This window comes from Hemicordylus capensis, chromosome 5, assembly GCF_027244095.1.
Source record: "Hemicordylus capensis ecotype Gifberg chromosome 5, rHemCap1.1.pri, whole genome shotgun sequence".
Taxonomy (NCBI): Eukaryota; Metazoa; Chordata; class Lepidosauria; order Squamata; family Cordylidae; genus Hemicordylus; species Hemicordylus capensis.
This window is the reverse complement of record NC_069661.1, coordinates 14,572,459-14,592,647: the sequence shown is the minus strand read 5'-3', so window position 1 is coordinate 14,592,647 and position 20,189 is coordinate 14,572,459. Positions and strand designations below refer to the sequence as shown.

General features: G+C 47.1%; 1 protein-coding gene across 1 annotated transcript; it reads left to right on the top strand.

Moving 5' to 3' along the window:
- The first annotated feature begins 653 nt into the window (after positions 1 to 653).
- LOC128325926 (16 kDa beta-galactoside-binding lectin-like) lies at positions 654 to 18,315 on the top strand. The gene is made up of 4 exons (XM_053251844.1): positions 654 to 786; positions 13,706 to 13,785; positions 16,485 to 16,656; positions 17,998 to 18,315. The coding sequence occupies exons 1-4, from the start codon at positions 778 to 780 to the stop codon at positions 18,262 to 18,264; spliced, it is 528 nt and encodes a 175-aa protein (XP_053107819.1). The 5' UTR covers positions 654 to 777; the 3' UTR covers positions 18,265 to 18,315.
- The last annotated feature ends 1,874 nt before the right edge of the window (positions 18,316 to 20,189 follow it).

The following is a 20,189-nucleotide window of genomic DNA, read 5'->3' as shown; positions in this document are numbered from 1 at the left end:
ATCCATATGCAAAAAGAAACGAGAGAGATGCCCACAAGAGCCGCTGGGAAGGACTCTTTGCTAGGCTGAAGAGGGACATCTGTTTCCCCATTGCTGAATATAAGAGAGCTTCCACTTTAAAAGGAGTTTTAAAATTCCCAAGTTGCACACTCCAAAATCACATACCACATCACAGAATTTTAGAACACTTTTTAAAGTGGAAACTTTCTTTGATTCAGAGACCCCATCATAAAGGGACATAATAACCAAGTGACAACCACTAGAAATGCAGATGATGATGATGACTGATGAATATTGCAACAAAAAGTCCACAAAGCAGCCTACATCAGAACATGATCCTTTAGGTGGGGGTGTCACATCCTGAACTGAGTCCTTGTGTGTGTCAGTCAGATGCTCTGCCTCTTGGCTTTCCAGCAAAAGGCCAAATATTGTGAGTGACACATCCTTTTTGGATCCCGCACCCTACCTGCCTTTTTGCCTATTGCTGGACCAAACAACCAAATCAAGAGATGAACAAATATTTCAGTGCCAATCAGAAACAGCCGCTGCTTTCATTAATTAGTATTCCTATTCATCTGAAGCAGACCAGGTGTTTTTGCTTGCTGACACTAATTATCTCCTCATTGCATTTCTGAAGATTTGTGCTGAGCCGCCAATCACAGCACACCCCTTTTGCCATGTGACACAGTTTCCCCAGCTGTTTAAAGGCAGCTGGTGGCTGTGTTTTCCTGGGTTGTAATTAAACTGAGTTTGGAGAGTTCTTTGTGAGGCTGAAGAATGGATCGTGTGAGTCATGGGTTATTTATTATTGTGGTTTTTGCAATGGGAGGTTGTTGTTACTACTGAGTTTGTAAAGCAAGCCAATGGAATTGTACTGTTCTGAAATAGGCTGGACATCTCACACAAACAAGCAAGTGAATAATCTGATTTTAAGGAGAAGGGTTAATCTGTTTCTTTGCTGGCTTCTGTTGCCTTCTTGAACTTTTAATCTCCTTGTGCCTCTGTTTTGTGGTATTTTTCATGGCTATACAGTACCATCAATATTCAAAGGGCTCTAGCATCTGTATGCTTGTTAAAGTAACAATACAAATACTGGAAGCAAAAAGCCAGGTTTCTATCCCAGGGAAAATGCAGTCCAAATATCTTCTATGAAATAACTGCTATGACCAGTCTAACTTGGGATAGAGAAAACAAAAATTCCAGTAAAAATTGTGGGTCTCAAAAACATCATAGCATATAGATGACCTGGAAACAAAATATTTCTAATAACCACCCCTTCCTAACCTACCCATTAACAAAATGAATTGGAACACTGGGTCCTAAGAGTTCCCAACTGATCAGTTCAGAGTTGAATTCTAGGCACTAGACTATGTTTTGCTTCATGACGGTAGGCTAGATGGGTTTCCCCCCTGCTTTGCTTTCTCATGCTCCCTCCTAGGCTTGTCTATCTGGCACAGGCAGGCAATTGTGAACTACACCTGGTTTTGCACTCTGTATATGCTCAGAGGGAAGGAGGCAAAGTCACATCATACACAAACTGAATTGGTTCTTGGAGATGGTGACCATGTAGGATCTGGGTGTGCAAACAGAGATAGAGAGAGACACACTCAGAAAGTTCAATGGGCTTTATTATAAAAAGTTGCTCATCAGGATAAAATAATCCACATTAAAAACATGTTTCCAATTCAAAGTGTAGTGTAATGTGCCTAACTAACATATGTGTGTGCAATCAGTAATTACAGATATCTAACAAATCCAAATAAAACATTTAGAGAGAAGCAGAGAAAGAAAGAAGGAAGGGCTTAAGAGAGGGACGGCAGTGATTAGTAGGGAGAAGGGAAGTGGGGAGCAGGGAGCAGGCTGTATTGCTCGAAAAGGCATCTCACCAGATTTGAAGAAGGCTTCAAAGGTTTGTTGCTGGAGCTTGGAAACAATGCAGGCTTCAAGCAGTCAGGCAGAAAGCAGAGAGAGAGCACCATGGCTGGGTAGTCTTGACTTCGCACTCACAGCGGAGGTCACTGACTGTTCCTGTCCATGGAAAGAATTCCTGCTCTAGCCCTGAGACTTGAACAGCAAACTCTGGGATCGCTCTTGAGCAGGCCTGCTCAACTTGGGCCCTACTGCAGATGTTGGCCTACAACTCCCATAATCCCTGGCTATTGGCCACTGTGGCTGGGGATTGTGGGAGTTGTAGTCCAAAAACAGCTGGGGGGCCTAAGTTGAGCAGCCCTGCTCTTGAGCAAAGATCTGCTGATCTGCCATGTCCACAGACCTCTTTTTATAGCAGCTGGCTCCCATAGACCTGCACTAGGAGTTCTTTCAAGACAGCAATCTCAGTCCTGGATCTCCAAAGTGTCAGCCGCTCTTCTAACACTTCTCTCTTATGACAAGACTGTTTCTTGGTTAGACCAGTTCAGAGCAGCATCCTATGCATACTGTCTTTTTGTTGTCGGGAAGCAGTTTGCTCCTTTTGTTCTTGAAACATCTGCATTCCTTAAGTCATTGGTCTGTCTTTGCCTAAGAGGCAGGCTCCTGGCCCATCTTTCTCCAAAGAGTGTTAAAAAGTCAAAAGGGGTTGTTTAAGAAGTAAGAAATTAAGCTATATGTGTGAGACAGCAATTAAATTACATCTTGTGTACATCTACTTAGTGTGTGGTTCTAAGAAAAAATGTTTAAACAGAAAGGGGGGTACATGTTTGAGGCTAGTTAACACATTTGGCTAAGGCGGAACAATATAGGTGACATCAACATGATAAGCATTCTGTCACAGGAAGTAAGGGAGTAGCTTCCAGCATGTCTCCTAGGAGTGAATCATTTCACTCAGAGTTGAAGGAGGCCTTGCAACTGTGTTTTTCTCAATGGGATTGCTGGCAAAGACACACAGGCCTCAGCCTGACCCGGTGGGCTATGAGTTCTGGTCCAGTATGAGTGGCCTGGACCATAACACAATACACTGATGAGATCAGGAGGAGGGAGCAAAAAAGGCAGGACCAGGTTAGGAACATAGGAAGCTGCCATATACTGAGTCAGACCATTGGTCCATCTAGCTCAGTATTGTCTTCACAGACTGGCAGCAGCTTCTCCAAGGTTGCAGGCAGGAATCTCTCTCAGTCCTATCTTGGAGATTATTATTATTATTATTATTATTATTATTACATTTATATCCCACTCTTCCTCCAAGGAGCCCAGAGCGGTGTACTACATACTTGAGTTTCTCTTTCACAACAACCCTGTGAAGTAGGCTAGGCTGAGAGAGAAGTGACTGGCCCAGAGTCACCCAGCTAGTTTCATGGCTGAATGGAGATTTGAACTCGGGTCTCCCCGGTCCTAGTCCAGCACTCTAACCTTCTGCTCTTCCCAGAGTGGCTCCATCCCCTGAGGGGAATATCTGACAGTGCTCACATATCAAGTCTCCCATTCATATGCAACCAGGGCAGACCCTGCTTAGCTAAGGGGACAAGTCGTGCTTACTATCACAAGACCAGGTCTCCTCTCCTGATAAGCTGGATAAGGTTACTCCTTCTTCCCCTGGTTAGGTCTGCCTGCCTTAGGCCGGAGATGAGTGGTGGGGAGAGAGAGTAATCTGCCCTGCTTTGCTTCCTCCTTTTGATAGCATCTTTCCCACAAGTGCTACACTTTTTCTAGGCACGAGGGTGAACTGGTACCTGGAGATTGTTAACCTGTGCATTGAACTGACTGATGCTACTGTGCCTGTTTGGCAAATAAAACCCAAGTGAGGCCCCCTGTGGATTGGGACCAGGCTAGGGGCACAGGATTTTCCACACACCATGGTCCCCATCTGTAGGTTCTGGCACTCTACACTTGCTGCTCTTTGCCTTGGGGGAAAGAACACTTCCTATTGATGGGCCAAGGGAGTCCAGGTTGGGCCTATGGTGGGGATAGAAGTTTAAATCCTTATGCACTTGATCTGGCTGCTATATCCAACCATGTGACTGGAGTTCAAACTAGACATTACTCTAACACACTACAAGGCAAGATCAGAATGATCTGGTGAGCTATAACATCTGAAGAACACGTTCTAGTGTTACGAGCAGTAGAGTTGTGTAGAAGAGCATCTGGGAATGATCGATTCAGAGGCAAGCTTGTCTACAATAGTCACATACTATAGAAGTGTGAGAATGATTCTATGAAGCACCAACTATTGGAACAATCCATTATGTTTGTTTCCATTACTTACAAAATGGCCATTCTGGCTTTTTACACCTTTTACAAGTTCCCCATCATCCCAAAGTTATGGTGTATACAGATAAGCAGTAGGGTTGTGCGTTTTGTTTTTCTGTTTTGTTTTTGGCCCAAATCTGGAACACCCCAATTTTGTTCTTTGTTTGAAATTCCAAAATCCGAATCCCAAACATTTTGGAATTTTAAAAAGCTGCCCAGGGGCAAAACCAGTGGGTGGAGGTGGTAGTGCCTAATGGGTGGAAGTTATCATGCAAATTTCAGAGTGCAGAGGGCTGATTTTTGGTGAATTTTTGAAGTTTAAGATTTTCCCCAGAGGGAAAAATGGAGGTTTCAGCAGAAGTATAGTTTCACATTGGTGGGGGAGGAGGGGGTTCCCCAGAGGAGAGTAGCATGGGTGGTAGTGCCCAGTGGGGGCAAGGAATCTGCCAGAATTATTTCAAACAAATTGGGCAGAGGGCTATTTTTAAATATTTAATGGAGTTTACGTGTCTTTAAGGTTCTTCCCCATGGGGAATGATGGAGGTTTCAGCAGCACCATAACTGCACTTGGGGGACACCGGGGTGGCCCAGAGCAAGTGGTGGTGAAGAGCACATAGAGTGCCAACCAGCCCCATGGGTTTTATTGTTTCTGAGGTGTTCTGAGTGTAGATTCTCTGGTAGCCTATGAGAGTGGATTTATGGTTTGTCACTGAAAATCTCATAGGCTACCAGAGAATCTACACTCAGAACACCTCAGAAACAACAGAACCCTATGTGCACTACACCACCACTCGCTTCCGGCCACCCCAGTGCCCCCCCCCCAGGTGGAGTTATGGGTCTGCTGAAACCTCCATTATTCCCTATGGGGGGAAAAAACTTAAAGATGCATAAACTCCAACAATTCCTAAGAAATCAGCCCTTTGCCCTATTCCTTTGGAATCTGGGTTGTGGCAGGCACACCCCTTGGGGCACTGCCACCCAACCCACTGTTTTGCCCCTCAGGCCCCCTTTCTGCCCCAAAGAAGATCACCACCAGGCAGCAGACACACATCGACAACAGCATAGCTTTGCAAAGAGCCCAGTTTCCAAAGCAAGCCTCATATGCACATGAGACTAGCCAGCAGCAGCATCGCCCTGCCTTCCCCCGCAAAAGCATTTGTCATGCACAGACAGGGACTGATACTTCCGGAACATGTGACGTGAGTGAAGCAGGGAATGGCAAGGATGCAAAACTACATAATCCCACAAAAACAAGTGGGATGATTTGGCACCCCAGGTGGGCCACGTCACTGGCCACAGCTGGGGGTGGGGGCTGGGTGAGTTGGGGTAGGTGGGTGCTGCATGTGTGTCTGGCTGTGCTGCCGCTCCAGTCAGTCATAGAGTCCTTACTTCTTAGTGGTGTGTGTGGGGTTGGGGGGAACCAAAGTCTCGGACAGCAAACATTATTTTTATTGCAACTCATGGTCATCAACAACACACATCATCAGAATCGGCGACAGCAGACATGCAAGTAGCATCCAGTTTTTAAAATTAACATTTGTCATTGGCTTCTGTCATCCACATCTCGACATCAATGCTACATTTGCAAGCAATTTTTAATGGCTTTCACATCAGCAGCCTGCAACTTCTGAGCTGTCATTGTGTGGGAGGTGCAGCATAGTGGGGTGACCCGGGTCACTCGCCCTCCACGGCCAGCTCGGGAAAGTCCAGCAGGGGGAGGTTGGCCTTTAAGAAGACCAGCTGCTCAACCAACTCAGCATCCAGACGTGAGCAGAGAGGAGTCGCCACTTCCTCGGCCATGGAGAGCAACCTCTCGCTCGAGACGCTGGCAGGCGGGCATGAGAGGAGCCAGAGAGCCACGGTTGCCAAGTCTGGCCAGACTTGGCGATGGGTTGCCCAAAAGAGGAACGGCTCCATCACCTTGTCTTCCCGTGGCTCACACAGGTACTGGTCAACAGTTTCCTCAGCACGGCTGCATTGAGGGGCAGGCTCCTCCGATTCCCCCGGCAAGGCATCATCGAAGCCCTCTGTGAACCAACAGTTGGCGGAACGCTGAAGTGGCACTGGTGGCCACTCCTCTGTGGCCACTGCCAGAGAAATTGCGCTGCTAGACTTGGAAGAAGTGGTGGTTGCACTGATGCAGGGGGTGGAATGCGCACTTCCAGGCTGCGCAGCAGCACCCGTCTCCGGGTCATCCTCCTCAACACGACCCTTGCCTGCCCCAAGCCTTTTCTCCTCTGCATGCCGGACATGCTCGACAAGGATGCCCCTCCACTTTTCAAGCTCCCAATGGGGCACGACTCTTGTCTTCATCCTTGGGTCGCACATGCATGCCAGGACGTGCCACGCAGATGAGCCCAAGGGTTTCCTAAGCCGCTCCACTACCCCGGCCTTCAACCGACCTGCCAGGGCAATTGCTTCCCCGGCGGTCAGAGTGGACTGGAGCTCGGCCAGGTTCTTCTCGAGGAGAAAAGCCACGGGCAAAGCCTGGCTCAGTGTGGCTGCCTCCATACTCAAGCTGCTCATGGCGGAATGGAACGGCTCGAGTACCAAGACCAGCTCGGCAATGAGCTTCCAATCCGCACTGGACAGGTCGCACACTTCCAAACTGCCATGCCTTACCATGGTGTGGAGGGCTGGCCCTTGCTCCTGCAGGCGCTGGAGCAAGAGATAAGTGGAGTTCCACCGGGTAGGATCATCCTGGGGTATCAGGTGTTCCGGCAGGCCCAGCTCAATCTGCCTGGCCTTGAGCAGGTGCCTTGCCTTCTCGCTCCGGTGGAAGTAGCCAGCAATCTTGCGGCAGCGGTCCACAAGAGCAGCCACAGACGCAGCAGTGCCTGTGGTGGCTGAACCTACCTTAATCTTACTCAGTGGATTTTGCTGAAACCCAGTGGGCTTGAGCTTTGCCTCCTTAAGCCCAAGCGCATCCTGCACCACCAGTTTCAATGTGTGTGCAGCGCAAGCGATGTGCACACTGTAAACCTGCTTGGCTGCCTTAGTAATGGTTGCTGCATTGCTGGTGACCATGAAGCCTCGCTTGAGGGTTGTCTCTCCGGACAGCCAACTCCCCACCTGCCGGTCCATGACCGCCGCCAGCTCCTCTGGCTTGTGGTCTGCGTCCATCGCCTCCACGTGCAACACTGCCCAACGAGGCTTGCATGCATGGGAAGACATGGATGCAGCTCCAGCAGAGTTGGAGGTCCCCTCACCCCCATGCCCCCACCAGTGGGCTGTCAGGGACATGAAGGCAGTGTGCAGCCCGCTGCGGCTCGTCCAGAGATCCGCAGTGACATGCACACTGGTGCTGGGCCCAGCAGCGCGCAACCTGCCCAACACAGCCTCCCTGCAAGCCCGGTAAAGGGAGGGCACCACTCTCCGACTGAACGTGGTGCATGAGGGGATCTTGTACTCTGGGGCGAGCAGCTGGAGCAGACGGCGGAAGCCAACATTGCGCACAATATTAAAAGGCTGGTCATCAAGAGCAATCATCTCCCCAATGGCCTGGGTTATGAGATGTGGCTTTGGGCGATCAGAACGCTTGCCCGGATGAGGTACCCACCACTCAGTCAATTTTTCCTGCCTCTGAGCACAGGCCACTGGTTGCATCTTGGTGCTACTGCTACTAATCCCACGTGGCGGCCTAGTGCCACCGTCAGCAGAGGTCTCCAGCAGATCCATGTGTCGCCGCTGCAGGTGCATCAGCAGACCAGACGTGCTGTAGTGCTTAGGGTCCCTGCCTCTGCTGAACCGTGTCTTGCAGTGGGTACAAATAGCATAGCTGGGATCTCCGACCCAAAGCTCGAAGTGATCCCAGACCACACTGCCGGGCGCTCTTGCGATACAACGTTGCCTAGCGGGTGGCGTATTTTCTGCCGGTTTCTTCCTGGGCATGCCGCCAGCACTGCCCTCAGAGCTGGCCTGGGAAGGCCCAGGGAGGAGCACAGGTGCTTCTTCTTCCATGGACTCCTCAGACACAACCCCTGGGCTCCCTCCCCACACAGTGCCCCCCAAGGGCTGCAAGGTGGATTTGGCTGGACTGTCAGCCTGCACCACCTCCACACCTGCCACTTGAAGAACTTCTTCTTCCTCCCTGGCGGGCAAGGCCCTCCACGCTAACTTCTGCCCGGTCACAGACTGCCCTGGCAAAGTGCCGTCTTTAGAGAAGTCAAGCCTGCCCGCTGAAGCAGGGGTGGGGGCTTTGGGAATAGCCCCCCATTGCCACACCCTGCCTCGACCAGCAGGAAAAACCAAACCCCTAACCTTCCCCCTGCCTCCCATTACTCTTCCACCAAGCAGGCAAGAAACCCAAAATACACGATACTAGATTAGAGACATGTGTTTGCGTGCATGTGTAAAAACCACAGGTGGGTACTACTCTGTCTGCTGCTGCAGTCCACTTTTGCGGCTCTGGTGGTCTTCCTCTTCTCAGGATGGGGCAGAAAGCCAGAAGCAACTTTGGAAAATAAAGGGTGTGTGTGTGTTATTACAATTAAATCAGCAGCAGGAAGATAAATAATAAATAATAATAAATAAATGATGAACAACAAACAATCTGCAATAAGCAATAAAGAAGTTTGGGGGGAATGCTTGGCGGGCTGGCCCAGCGCTCTGGGGCTGCGTTGCTGTGGGGGCTGCAGCAGCCCGGGCAGGCAGCAGCAGTAACATAACAAATAAATAATCAGTGTGACCAATATAAATAAACCGTGATATAAATTAAGTGATACTATGCAAATAATCACCTTCCAAGCCTTATGTTCCAAAAGGATGAAAATGCAGAAGAGGAGGCAGGCTCTTCTCTTCTCAGGATGGGGCAGCAGAAGCCTCAAACACAGCCTTGGAAAACCGCCCTGAGAATGTTTTTATTTAAATGAAAGGCGTTATAGAAATTAATCAATAATTTCAGCAATAAAGATGTCAGGGGTGGCTGGCTGGCTGGCCAGCCCTTACCTGGCCTTGCAAGGTAGAAATACTGCATGTTTTTTTAAAAAAGGGTAAATATATAATCCCCTTCTCTCCCATGCCAAAAAGATGAAAAATGCAGGAGAGGAGATGGGCCAGGCTCTTCTGTTAAGGATGGGATGGGGCAGAAGCCTCAGACACAGCCTTGGGAAACTGCCCTGAGACTGTTTTCATTTTGATGAAAGGAGGAGGTATATAGATTATATGAGAATCAGCCCTTTGACCAATCCCTTTGAAAAAAATTTGGTAGCTTTCTTGCCCCCACTGGGCACCACCACCCGCTGTGGGACACCCTTTCCCCTGACGTGAAGCTATATTTCTGCTGAAACCTCTATTATTCCCTATGGGGGACAATCTGAAAGATGCGCAAACTGTAGAAATTCACCAAAAATCAGCCCTTTGCCCAATTCCTTCAGGGGAAAAAAAAGAAGAGGCAGGCTCTTAAGGATGGGATGGGGCAGACACCTCAAATACATCCTTGGAAAACCGCCCTGAGACTGTTTTTACTTTAATGAAAGGCAGTATATAAATTAAACAATAATTTCAGCAATAAATAAGCAATAAACAAAAAACAATAAGCAATAAGCAACAAACAATAAAGAATCCTGGTGTGTGTGTGTGTGGGTGGGGGGAGCTACGATACGATTCGATAAAACCTTTATTGTCATTGTCCTGTACAGAACAACGAGATTGAAAGAATGTACAGCAACCTCTACAGGACCTAACAAGAAATAACTAAATATATCCCAATATACCCCCCCACCATATACCCATTGCTCTAAAAAAACCTCTAAAAAACTAAAAACAAAAACCCCATCAGAAACTGTATTTTGCTGCGTTCAGAGCTAACACCGCTTTTGGATAGAAACTATTTCTCAAGCGGCTGGTCCTGGCTTTTATGACCCTGTACCTCCTTCTCGAAGGCAGAAGCTGAAAGAGATCATTTCCAGGGTGCGTGGGATCCTGCACTATCTCTACCGCTTTGTTAAAACTCCTGGTGGCATAAATTTGGTCTAAAGTGGGAAGAGTACACCCAATTATTCTCTCCGCAGTCTTAACAACCTTGGACGGCAATGCTCTTTCCCTGACTGTGCAACTCCCAAACCACACACAGATTCCATAGGTTAACACACTCTCTATGGTATAGTGGTAGAACATCAGCAGAAGATTATTTGAAAGACTATTCTTCCTGAGAGCCCTCAAGAAGTATAATCTCCGCTGTGCTCTCTGGTGCTGGCCCAGCGCTCTGGGGCTGCGATGCAGCTGTGGCTGGCTGCAATCACGGGCAGGCAGCAGCAGTGATATAACAAATCAGTGATCAGCAATAAATAAACAGTGACATAAATACATAAAATATATAAATATTGCTAAGTAAATAATCACCTTCTCTCCCAAGCCTTTTTTTTAAAAGGGCAGTGAAAAAATGCAGTAGAAGCAGGCAGGGCAAAGCAATGGAGGAAATCCTGGAAAGTTGAGTCAATGATGGTGGCAAAAGCTGATGGATCAGGCACAGGCAATAGGGCTCTCTCTTCTCCCACACAGGAGGCAGCAGAAAGGAGGAAATGGTGCTTGCAGCATCATTTAAATTATAATACCCAGGTGCAAAACCCTAGGCTTATGCATTTTGATTCGGCAACAAAACGTTTTGTATACAAATCAAAATGAAAAAAGTAAAAACAAATTTTTTTGTATACAAAACAAAATGACCCTATTTTGGAGCCAAAGTTTTTTGTTTTGTTTTGTTCTTCAGAGCTTTGGTCTCTGACTGCAGCTACTGGGGACGCAGTGAGTGTCCGTCAAGGAGAGATTAGCAGGAGATAAGATATGCAAAATGCAGGGACAGCATCGCTGAGGAAGCTCATTTCCTTGGAATGTGTTCTATTGTGATGCAATTATGTGCTAAGAAATTCTGATTGCCAGCTCTAAAATACAATGCCCTGTTTCCACTCTGTCTGGGCTGATTGCTTTGAGGGTGGAGGGGGGGAGTTTGTTTCAATTCATTAACAAGTTACTTGCTTCTGCCTTTCTGCCTGCCTCATTCAAGAGAGACAGAGAAAGAAATAATTTTGCATTGCATGTCTAAACTCAAGTTTCCATGATGCCATGCTTGCCTGAGCCCAGCATACTGCTCCCTATTTAGTTACCATGTATGTGTATATAGTATATAATGCAATTCAAATGCCTGCCTGCCTAGGATAGTTTGTTGTTCCGCTGCCTCTGTGTGATCTTGCTTTGGAAACCGGTTCTTTGTAAAGCTCTGCTATGTGTTGAAAAAAATGTCTGTGGATGAGAACTGCTTGCTTGGTAGAGGAAGGAGAGTAGGCACACTTGATGCTACTGTTAGCTGTAGTTTGCTGCAGCAGTGGAGCGTGGGCTTGGGGGTTGAAGCAGTGGAGCATGGGCTTGGAGGAGTGAGGGGTTGTTGAAATTTGTGTCTTTGTGGCAGATTTGGGGCAGAACAATGGGTTGGGTGGAATTGCCCCAAGGGGTGCCTGCCACAACCCAGACTCCCATGGAATTGGCCTAAGGGCTGATTTTTAAGTGTGTGTCTTTGGGGCAGAAAGAGATCTGCTGGGGCAAAACAGTGGGTTGGGAAGTGCCCCAAGGGGTGCTTGCCACCACCCAGATTTCAAAAGAATTGATCCAAGGGTTGATGTTTTTGTGATTTGGGGAGGTTTGAGTGTCTTTAAGCTTTTCCTGCAGAGGGAATAATGGTGGTTTCAGCAGCCCCATAACTGCACTTGGGGGGCACTGGTGTGGTGCTGAGCGAGTGGTGGTGTAGTGCACAGAGGGTGCCAACTACCCCCCTGGATTGCTAACCCATTGGGGTACTGGGCTTTGTTGTTTCTGAGGTGTTGAGTTTAGATTCTCTGGTAGCATATGAGATTTTTAATGAAAAACCATGAATCCACTCTCATATGCTACCAGAGAATCTCCTCTCAGAACACCTCTAGAACAACAAAACCCTGTACTTCATGGGTTGACAACCCATGTGGGTGGTTGGCACCCTATGTGCACTACACCGCCACTTGCTCTGAGCTACCCCAGTGCCCCTCGAGTGGAGTTATGGGGCTGCAGAAACCTCCATTATACCCTATGAGGAAAATCTGAAAGACCTGTAACTTCATTAATTCTTTAAAAATCAGCCCTTTGCCAAATCCCTCTGAAAAAATTATGCTAGCTTCCTTGTACCAACTGGGCACTACCACCAACTACACTCCACTCTGGGCCACCCCTTCCACCCCCCTGCGTGAAACTATACTTTTCTTGAAACCTCCATCATACCCTATGGGGAAAATCTGAAAGACGCACAAACTTCAAAAATTCACCAAAAATCAGCAGTTTGCCCAATTCCTTTGAAATTTTTGTGGTAGCTTCCACTCATTGGGCACTATAACCCCCACCCGCTCTTCTGACCATGTGACCCATTTTTAAATCTGAATTAATTCAGATTCAGATACAAAACAAAACTGGGGTGATTCGGAAGGCTTAATTTTGGACAAAATACAAAATGGGGTTGATTAGGATTTGGTACAAATTGAAACAGAAAAAATACAAAATGTGCAACCCTACAATATCCCTCCAAAATCCCCCTCCCCACCCTCACTGTTTCTTGCTCTCCACCTGGCCAATGAGGGTGCATTTAACCCCTTCAACTTCCTTAAAAGGAATTTGTAGGTGACTGCAAGCAGATCGGCCTCTACTTTTGCCATCCAATCTGCAGGCTTGAAAGCTGGGAAATTCAAACAGACATCAGAATCAAGGTGAACAGTAAACTTTAAGAAAGACTTTGCCCACTCATAAAATGATGTTCCAAAACATTTCCTGAAGAACAAAGTCTTCGGATCTGAAATAGGGGCATTTTGACCTGAAAACAAAACTCCTTGTTCTGATTTTTTTTTTCCTGTTTTGTTTCAGAGACGAAACCTCCGAAATTGCCACTTTCAGGCACAAAACCTTTTGTGCCTGAATTGAAATGCACAAGTCTTATAAGCAATGAGAGTTGTAACTCCTTCCTGAACTAGGTATATGAAACCGCAAGAGCAGGCCTGCTCAACCTTGCCCCCCTCCAGCTGTTTTTTGGGCTACAACTCCCTTAATCCCCAGCCACAGTGGCCGATAGCTGGGGATTATGGGACTTGTAGGCCGACATCTGCAGGAGGGCTGAATTTGAGCAGCCCTGCCCCAGAGGAACCTATGGTAGTGTAAGGGGAGGTCCTCCTTACTAAGCAGGTGATTCACTGCAGAATCCCACTGAGCTTTCACTTGTAAGAGTATTGCTAGCAGTTACATTGGGTATCTCCAACAAGCAACTTGGTCAGGTTTTTCTCTCCTATTCCCCCTTTCAGCTGTCGTTTCACCAACTAGGCTGCTAGAGTTTTATTTCAACATCTGTCTAGAAACCTCTGGGAAGAAGACAAATGGGCTTCATCTCTTTTTTCCAGGCCTCTGACCTGTGGCTATGACTCCAGTGCCCAAAGGCTATTGGGAGACTCTTCCAGTGTCCATCATGTCCACTCTGACTCCCCACAGCAGACTAACATATCTAACTTTCTTCTGATAGGTCCTGTCTGCAACTGGTCTGAATATCCAGCGTGGAGATGGCCTTCAACTGTGTGGGAAGTTGTTGCCAGAGGCCAAGGAGTAAGTTGACAGGGAGGAATGGCAAGGGCAGACAAGCCAATTCACTTGTCCATATCAAACTGCATCATAGGGGTGGTGGTATATTACAATGGCTCTACAGAACTCTATATAAATGGTTTTCTTCAAAGCGCTTTCCAGATTAACCCCTACAACAGTGTCACAATGTATCTAAGGGTGCTTCTGTACTTCCTGTGTTGTGACACCGCGGTCTCTGTGCTGACAGCGGGGTGCCGTTCACATTTCTGATGCCTCGGATTTTATCGCTGAAATTTATATATTTATATTTTACATTTTATAGCCCGCTCTTCCTCCAAGGAGCCCAGAGCGGTGTACTACATACTTAAGTTTCTCTTTCACAACAACCCTGTGAAGTAGGCTAGGCTGAGAGAGAAGTGACTGGCCCAGAGTCACCCAGCAAGTAGTATGGCTGAATGGGGATTTGAACTCGGGTCTCCCTGGTTCTAGTCCAGCACTCTAACCACTACACCATCGCTGAGATTTAGTGCTGTAACGTCGTATGTCTGTTGCAAAAAAGTAGCTGTATTTTCCATTGTAGATTCTGGGGATTGTTTTCAATTTGGTCCTGCCAAGCCGTAGCATTTTACCCAAGTAAGTGTGTGTGTGTGTGTGTGTGTGTGTTCCCAGTGGTTATTTGCTTGTGTCCACCTTGTGTCTCTTTTTAGGTTCTTCCTGTCAAGAAGGGCTCACAACTTTGATTGTTATATAAACTCCTTTGGTTTTTTGTTTGTGTGTTTGCTGAAAACAAGAAAGTGTCCTCAATAAGTACCAGCTTGGCAATGAGATATGAGACACTAAAGGTTGGATTTGGAAGCTTTGGGTCTGGAACTTTTAATTTGTCCAAAAAGCAACTGTGGGAGCTCCCAACATGGACTGAGTGAAGGGCTTAACCCCTCTGTTCCCGCATGGGTTCCCTAACTTAAATTGTCGCCACCACCGCTTCCTACTATGAACATCCTTCTAGAGCTGCTGTGGAGAGGGAAAGGTGTGTTTAAAAATGAGCTCTGCCCCACATACCTGCCTCTTCTAGACATGTACTTAGCAGGGGTGTAAGCTAGGGGAGAGGGGGCCCTGTGTTCATCCCTCTCTCTGGTGGCTCCTCAGAGTGAGGGAGATAATGAAGAAAATAGGGAGGGGTGGAGCTGGAGGGCCCTCAGGAGCTGGTGGCCCGTGTTCTTTGAACCCTTTTGCTCAATAATAGCTATGCCCCTGGTACTTAGCTACATTGGCTCTGCCTTCTGAGGCTTGTTTCTGTGTTCTTCTTATCGCAGAAACGAAAAGTGCATGTGGGGATGGGCTGAACTCCTGAAATGGGTCATGGAGCTGGAAGTTCTGCTTCCACAATGCGCATGGCAGGAAAAGCAACTTGTACTGCCATGCATTTTTCCAAGGTTCAGTGATATGGGGGGGGTGGGATGGCTCTAGCATCCAAGGCCTGGGCAGGTAGACTGCATTGCAGGGTCCGAGCTCCAAGAGTGGGCTGCAACCCTCTTTCCTCATGTGCATTTCAATAAGGCAAGCAGGGAGAAAGGGATGCTTTCTCAAACAAATTGTGCAAAAAGAGAGCAGTTCTCTAGAAAATAGGGTTGCCATATTCAAGCTTCCCAAAGCTGGGTGGCCTAATTTGCATATTATGCAAATTACATGGCAACTAATTTGCATTTTATTTATTTGACAGATTTGTATACTGCCTGCCACTACTACCCAAGTCTGTAAGTGGTTTAGAACAGAAAACCAAACCAATGACTGTGGAGAAACTGTGTAGCCAATGGAAGGAGACAAAGCTACAGAGCCTTCCTTTCTTTCCCCTCCATCTCTTCCCTCCCATGTGATCGGATCCAGAGCAAAATCCGGGCAAACTGGGTGGCACACTTGAAATCTGGGTAGAATTTAGGAACTGGGTGGAGGAGCCAAAATCCAGAGGAGGGGGGGTACCCTAAATTCCGGGGGACATGGCAAGGCTACTAGAAAAGGCTGTCTGGAACAAAAAGGCTGCAGGCCTTTTTGTGAAGGAGAATGCAAGAATTGAGGGAGAATGGGAAATGCAGCGAGGGAGGATGGGAAATGTCCATGAACAAGGTGTTCTCCCTGCTTCAGCTCTCTTAAAGCGTGTGTGTGTGTGTGTGTGTGTGTGTGTGTGTGTGTACTTGGCCCTTCTACCTAGCCTTGGCTCACAGGTGTTGCCTGATCCTTTGATCTAGGGCTTAAGCCCATGGCCTCCTCACATGTGTTTAATTAAATCCTTTGATGCTCTGGAAAGGAATGCAACACTCGCTTCCTCCTCCATGAAGCCATTTATCACCAGTACATCCTTGTTGTCTCTGGCATCTTTTAGCCAAGAGTGGTGGTTAGGATCCTGCTGGGACTGGGTCTCTGGCCCACAGTACTAGCTTCATGTTCAGATTTCTCTCCCTTGCACAACTGCTACTTGTGGCTGCCTTTCCACCATGTGAGATTTGCTGCCTCACTAGTATATGTGAAGCTCTGTCAAGGCAGATGCTTCTGCCAATTTCCTTGCCGTCATGAGGACTAGCATCTTGCTCCTCAACCCAGCATGAGAAGCTCTACCTGTGTGGAACATAACTGGGCAAGTATGGGGTAGGATGTCTGCATAGCTGCTGCTATAGTCCAGTAAAGCTGGTGTGGTGCATTCATGCACATATCTCTGGCCATCCTTGCAGTTTTCATGTGGATCTGGGCGAAGACTCTGTCAACTTCATGCTTCACTTCAGTCTGCGCTTTGACAGCCATGGCGATAGGGACACCGTTATCTGCTGCTTCAAGCAGAAAGGGCTTTTTGGAGCAGAGGAACAAAGAGCACACTTCCCTATCCAAAGAGGGCAAGACCTCAAGGTGAGGGTTTAGTGGAGGGTTTTCTCAGCTCAGCTGCATGAGGAGGATGAGTGGAGATCTCCCTTGTGTTCTATAGGATGGCCTGCGCTGGGCTGGTCCTTCTCATGAGGCAAGATGAAGCTGTTGCCTGGAAGCGGGACTACTACTGGGGGTGTCAGGAGGGTGACAAAATGCTGCCTGCTACTGCCAAGAGGAGATCTAAGGGACTGCTCTGACCCTTGTAAACCTTGCTTGAATTGGTTGAATTGAATTGGTTGAATTGAATTGGGTGCATCGTAAAGCTTTGAAGCTAGGAGCTAGCAGCTGCCTCCTAGCTTCAAATAGGAGAGGTCTATCAATGACTACCAGTTGGAGGGCTGTGGGCCACCTGCAGCCTCAAAGGCAGGATGCCTCTGAGTACCAGTTGCAGGGGAGTAAAAGCAGGAGAGAGGCCATGCCCTCAACTCCTGCCAGTAGGCTTCCAGTGGCATCTGGTGGGCCACTGTGTGAAACAGGATGCTGGACTAGATGGGTCTTGGGCCTGACCCAGCAGGGCTGTTCTTATCTTATGTTTAAATCCTGCTCCTCTGAGCTTCCACCTGAGCTCTGCTGACTGCTTATTCAGAAGGTTGAATGGCCAGCCCCCATGGATGAGGAGGAAATAACTAGTGCATGCTGGTTTGAGGATACCGTGGCAGAGAGTTCCCAGTCTATGGGGACAAAACTCTAATACTTCAGCAATGAAAAGATGCTGCTGTTAACTTGCAAATCCCATTTGAGGCAACATCTCAAGATCTCATCTTGGAAATAGCTTCTTGGAAATGAATGCTCAGCCAGACAATTCATATTCAAGAGGGAGTGCAGCTTAGGAGACTAGCTGTTTATTGGGGGCTGAGGTGCAATGAGCAAAGAAGATTGTATTTTGGGGTATAGAATGTGCAGATCCTTTTGGGAGCAGCATACAGTATTGCATATTATGTCCTTGTATCAGTGTGCAATATCTTATATCGGGGTGCAATACAGGAGAGTGAGAATTGGCACTATGTGCCCCTCCCCGCCGCCTCCTAAAGCTGGTGTCCTATGTTACTGCCTAGTGGACGGGCTGGCCCTGCACATGACAAATGCTGTCTCTCTGCTTCTGTGCATCATGCATACATGTTGGGGTGTTTTGACTCTATAAACTAAGCCAACTGATCTAGTTTGCCTTGAGCTGTTAACATGAGTTGGACTAGGATCTTGCAGCCCATTTGGTGTGTGTGTGTGTGTGTGTGTGGAGAAACATGAATGTACCCACCCAAATGTCTTTGGGTATGTGGATGTGTGCCAGCATACTAGACTTGTGCATAATTCCTTGTCTTTCAGGCCACCTTCACCTTTGGTACTCCTGAATTGAAGGTGAAAGTGGAAGAACCTGTCGAGATGAGAAAAAGGGAAGACACTCCTATGATGGAGAAAGCGGAAAAAGGCTCCTGCATGGAGCAGAAAACACCAGATGCTCCTGTGACCCATCACCACAGCCAGTGGGAGATGGAGATGGTCTTCCCCAACCGACTGGTCGTAAAACCCATCCAGGATCTTGTGGTGAAGGGAGACTTCAAATTCCAAGGGCTCAGGATCCTGTCTCTTTAATCATACTATATAACTGAATAAACTCAAATGTTACTTCAACCACCCACTGAACATGTTGTTTAAATCTGTTTTGCATACAGAAGACATCTTTTATTTTATATAAATATTGCTTTATTGCCCAAAACCTGCATCTCTGGGCGGTTTACAATTAAAATCATTTAAAACATTAAAAACCCAGAATTAAAAATTTAAAACTATAAATCTAATTAAAAGCCTGGGTGAATAAAGGTGTCTTCAGTGCCTTTTTAAAAGCTGCCAGAGATGGGGAGGCTCTTATTTGAACAGGCAGTGCATTCCAAAGTCCAGGGGCAGCAACGGAGAAGGCCCATTCCTGACTTGGCGGCAGCCGCAGATGAACCTCTCCAGATGATCTTAAAAGGTGGTGGGGCTCATGGCAAAGAAGACGTTCTGTTAAATACCCAGGGCCGAAGCTGTTGAAAGGAAAGCTGCTGTCTAAGGAAGCCCTTTGCCAGGGCTTTTCAGAGGCAAAATGGCCCTGGCTACATTTTCTTGAGCAGTATGGCCTGTGGTTGTAGAATCTCTTGATCTGAATCAACCTTGCTCAAGACTGCAGCTTCCAGGTGTATCATGGTATAGAAATGCAGCATCTGACATGGGAAATGGCAACAAAGATTAGCGCCTCTATTCCTGCACATCCTATCAAGGGATAAACCAAAGAAGCAGCTGCCAAGCTACCTACTGCTAACCTTAGTGGGCACTCTGTGAGGGCAGCCTGGTGGTCCAAAGTCCTCCCAGAGTTTTGCTGGCACAATTTAGCACATTTACCCTGAAGCTAATCCTTTAAACTGTAGAGCAACAGTCTGATTTTGAAATAGTATGCAGAGGGTGTGACAAAGATCTTTAACCAGGGTGACAGTTTTGCCTAGGACACTTGCTTTCCCCATCAGCTGAAAGCTGACTGGTGGTGGGGGAGAGCTGAGAATTTCCAGGGGAGAATCTACAAATGTGGGGAGGGCAAGTACATGGTCCCCCTTCTTAGCTGCAGGTTCTTCATTATAATTGTCCTGAACGGGCATTAAACACATGCATATGTGCAAAATCTCAAGTTAAATAAATACCGACTTTTTAGGACAGCCCACCTCATTAATATGTTAAGCGTTCATTCTTGTATATCCTTCATTATTTAATTACTGCTGGAGATTGGGGAGGCCCAAGTTATCTTTAGCAGGATCAGCCAGAGTTTATCTAACTAGCCAATTAGGGCTGTGCATATACAAAAAATCAGATCCAAATCCAATCTTGAAAATATCAGAATCAGATTCTTGGGCCCCTGTGGCTGTCAGACTTCCAATCAGAAATCAGACTTAACATTGGGTTGCTCCCTATAGAGGTCAATGGGGAAATGGAAAAATAAAGGGCTGAAATTCAGTAGAGGTTGACAGGACTCTGTGTAGTGAATTGGACAATCCTATGATTTTTAATTTGTTTTATGAGGAGTTCTTGTGCAAAAACACCTGTTTCATTTGGCAAAGTGGTGTTCTTGCACAAGAGCATCATTCTACTGTCGCCAGAATGATGGTGATGTGCAAGAACACCACTTTGCCAAATGAAACAGGCGGTTTCTGCCATTTTGTGGTTCTGACATGAATTCCAGCACTGTTGGATCAGTTCCAACACTGCTGATCTGACTTTATAAAGGCCTAAAGCCATCCCATGCACAGAACACACATTACTTCCTCTGTATCTCTTGTAGTCACAAAGATTCAGTCTGTTCTCAAGTAATCCAGACAGAGGGAAGGAAAAATGAGCTTTCATGCTGTTGGTTTCCCCCTATGCTAACATTAAAAAGCTAAACATCCCCAATTTAAAAGATCTCTTTATATTAAATAAATTATGAAATAACCCATCTAGGAAAGGACGGAGCGAAGCTGCAGGTGGAGGTTTGCTGTTCTGCTGGTCACCGC

What these genes read in the sequence shown, in the direction of transcription:
- LOC128325926 (XM_053251844.1), top strand. An exon ending in TTGTTGCCAGAGGCCAAGGA is followed by an intron (nt 13,786 to 16,484) that starts GTAAGTTGACAG and finishes CCATCCTTGCAG; the next exon opens with TTTTCATGTGGATCTGGGCG. An exon ending in AAAGAGGGCAAGACCTCAAG is followed by an intron (nt 16,657 to 17,997) that starts GTGAGGGTTTAG and finishes CTTGTCTTTCAG; the next exon opens with GCCACCTTCACCTTTGGTAC.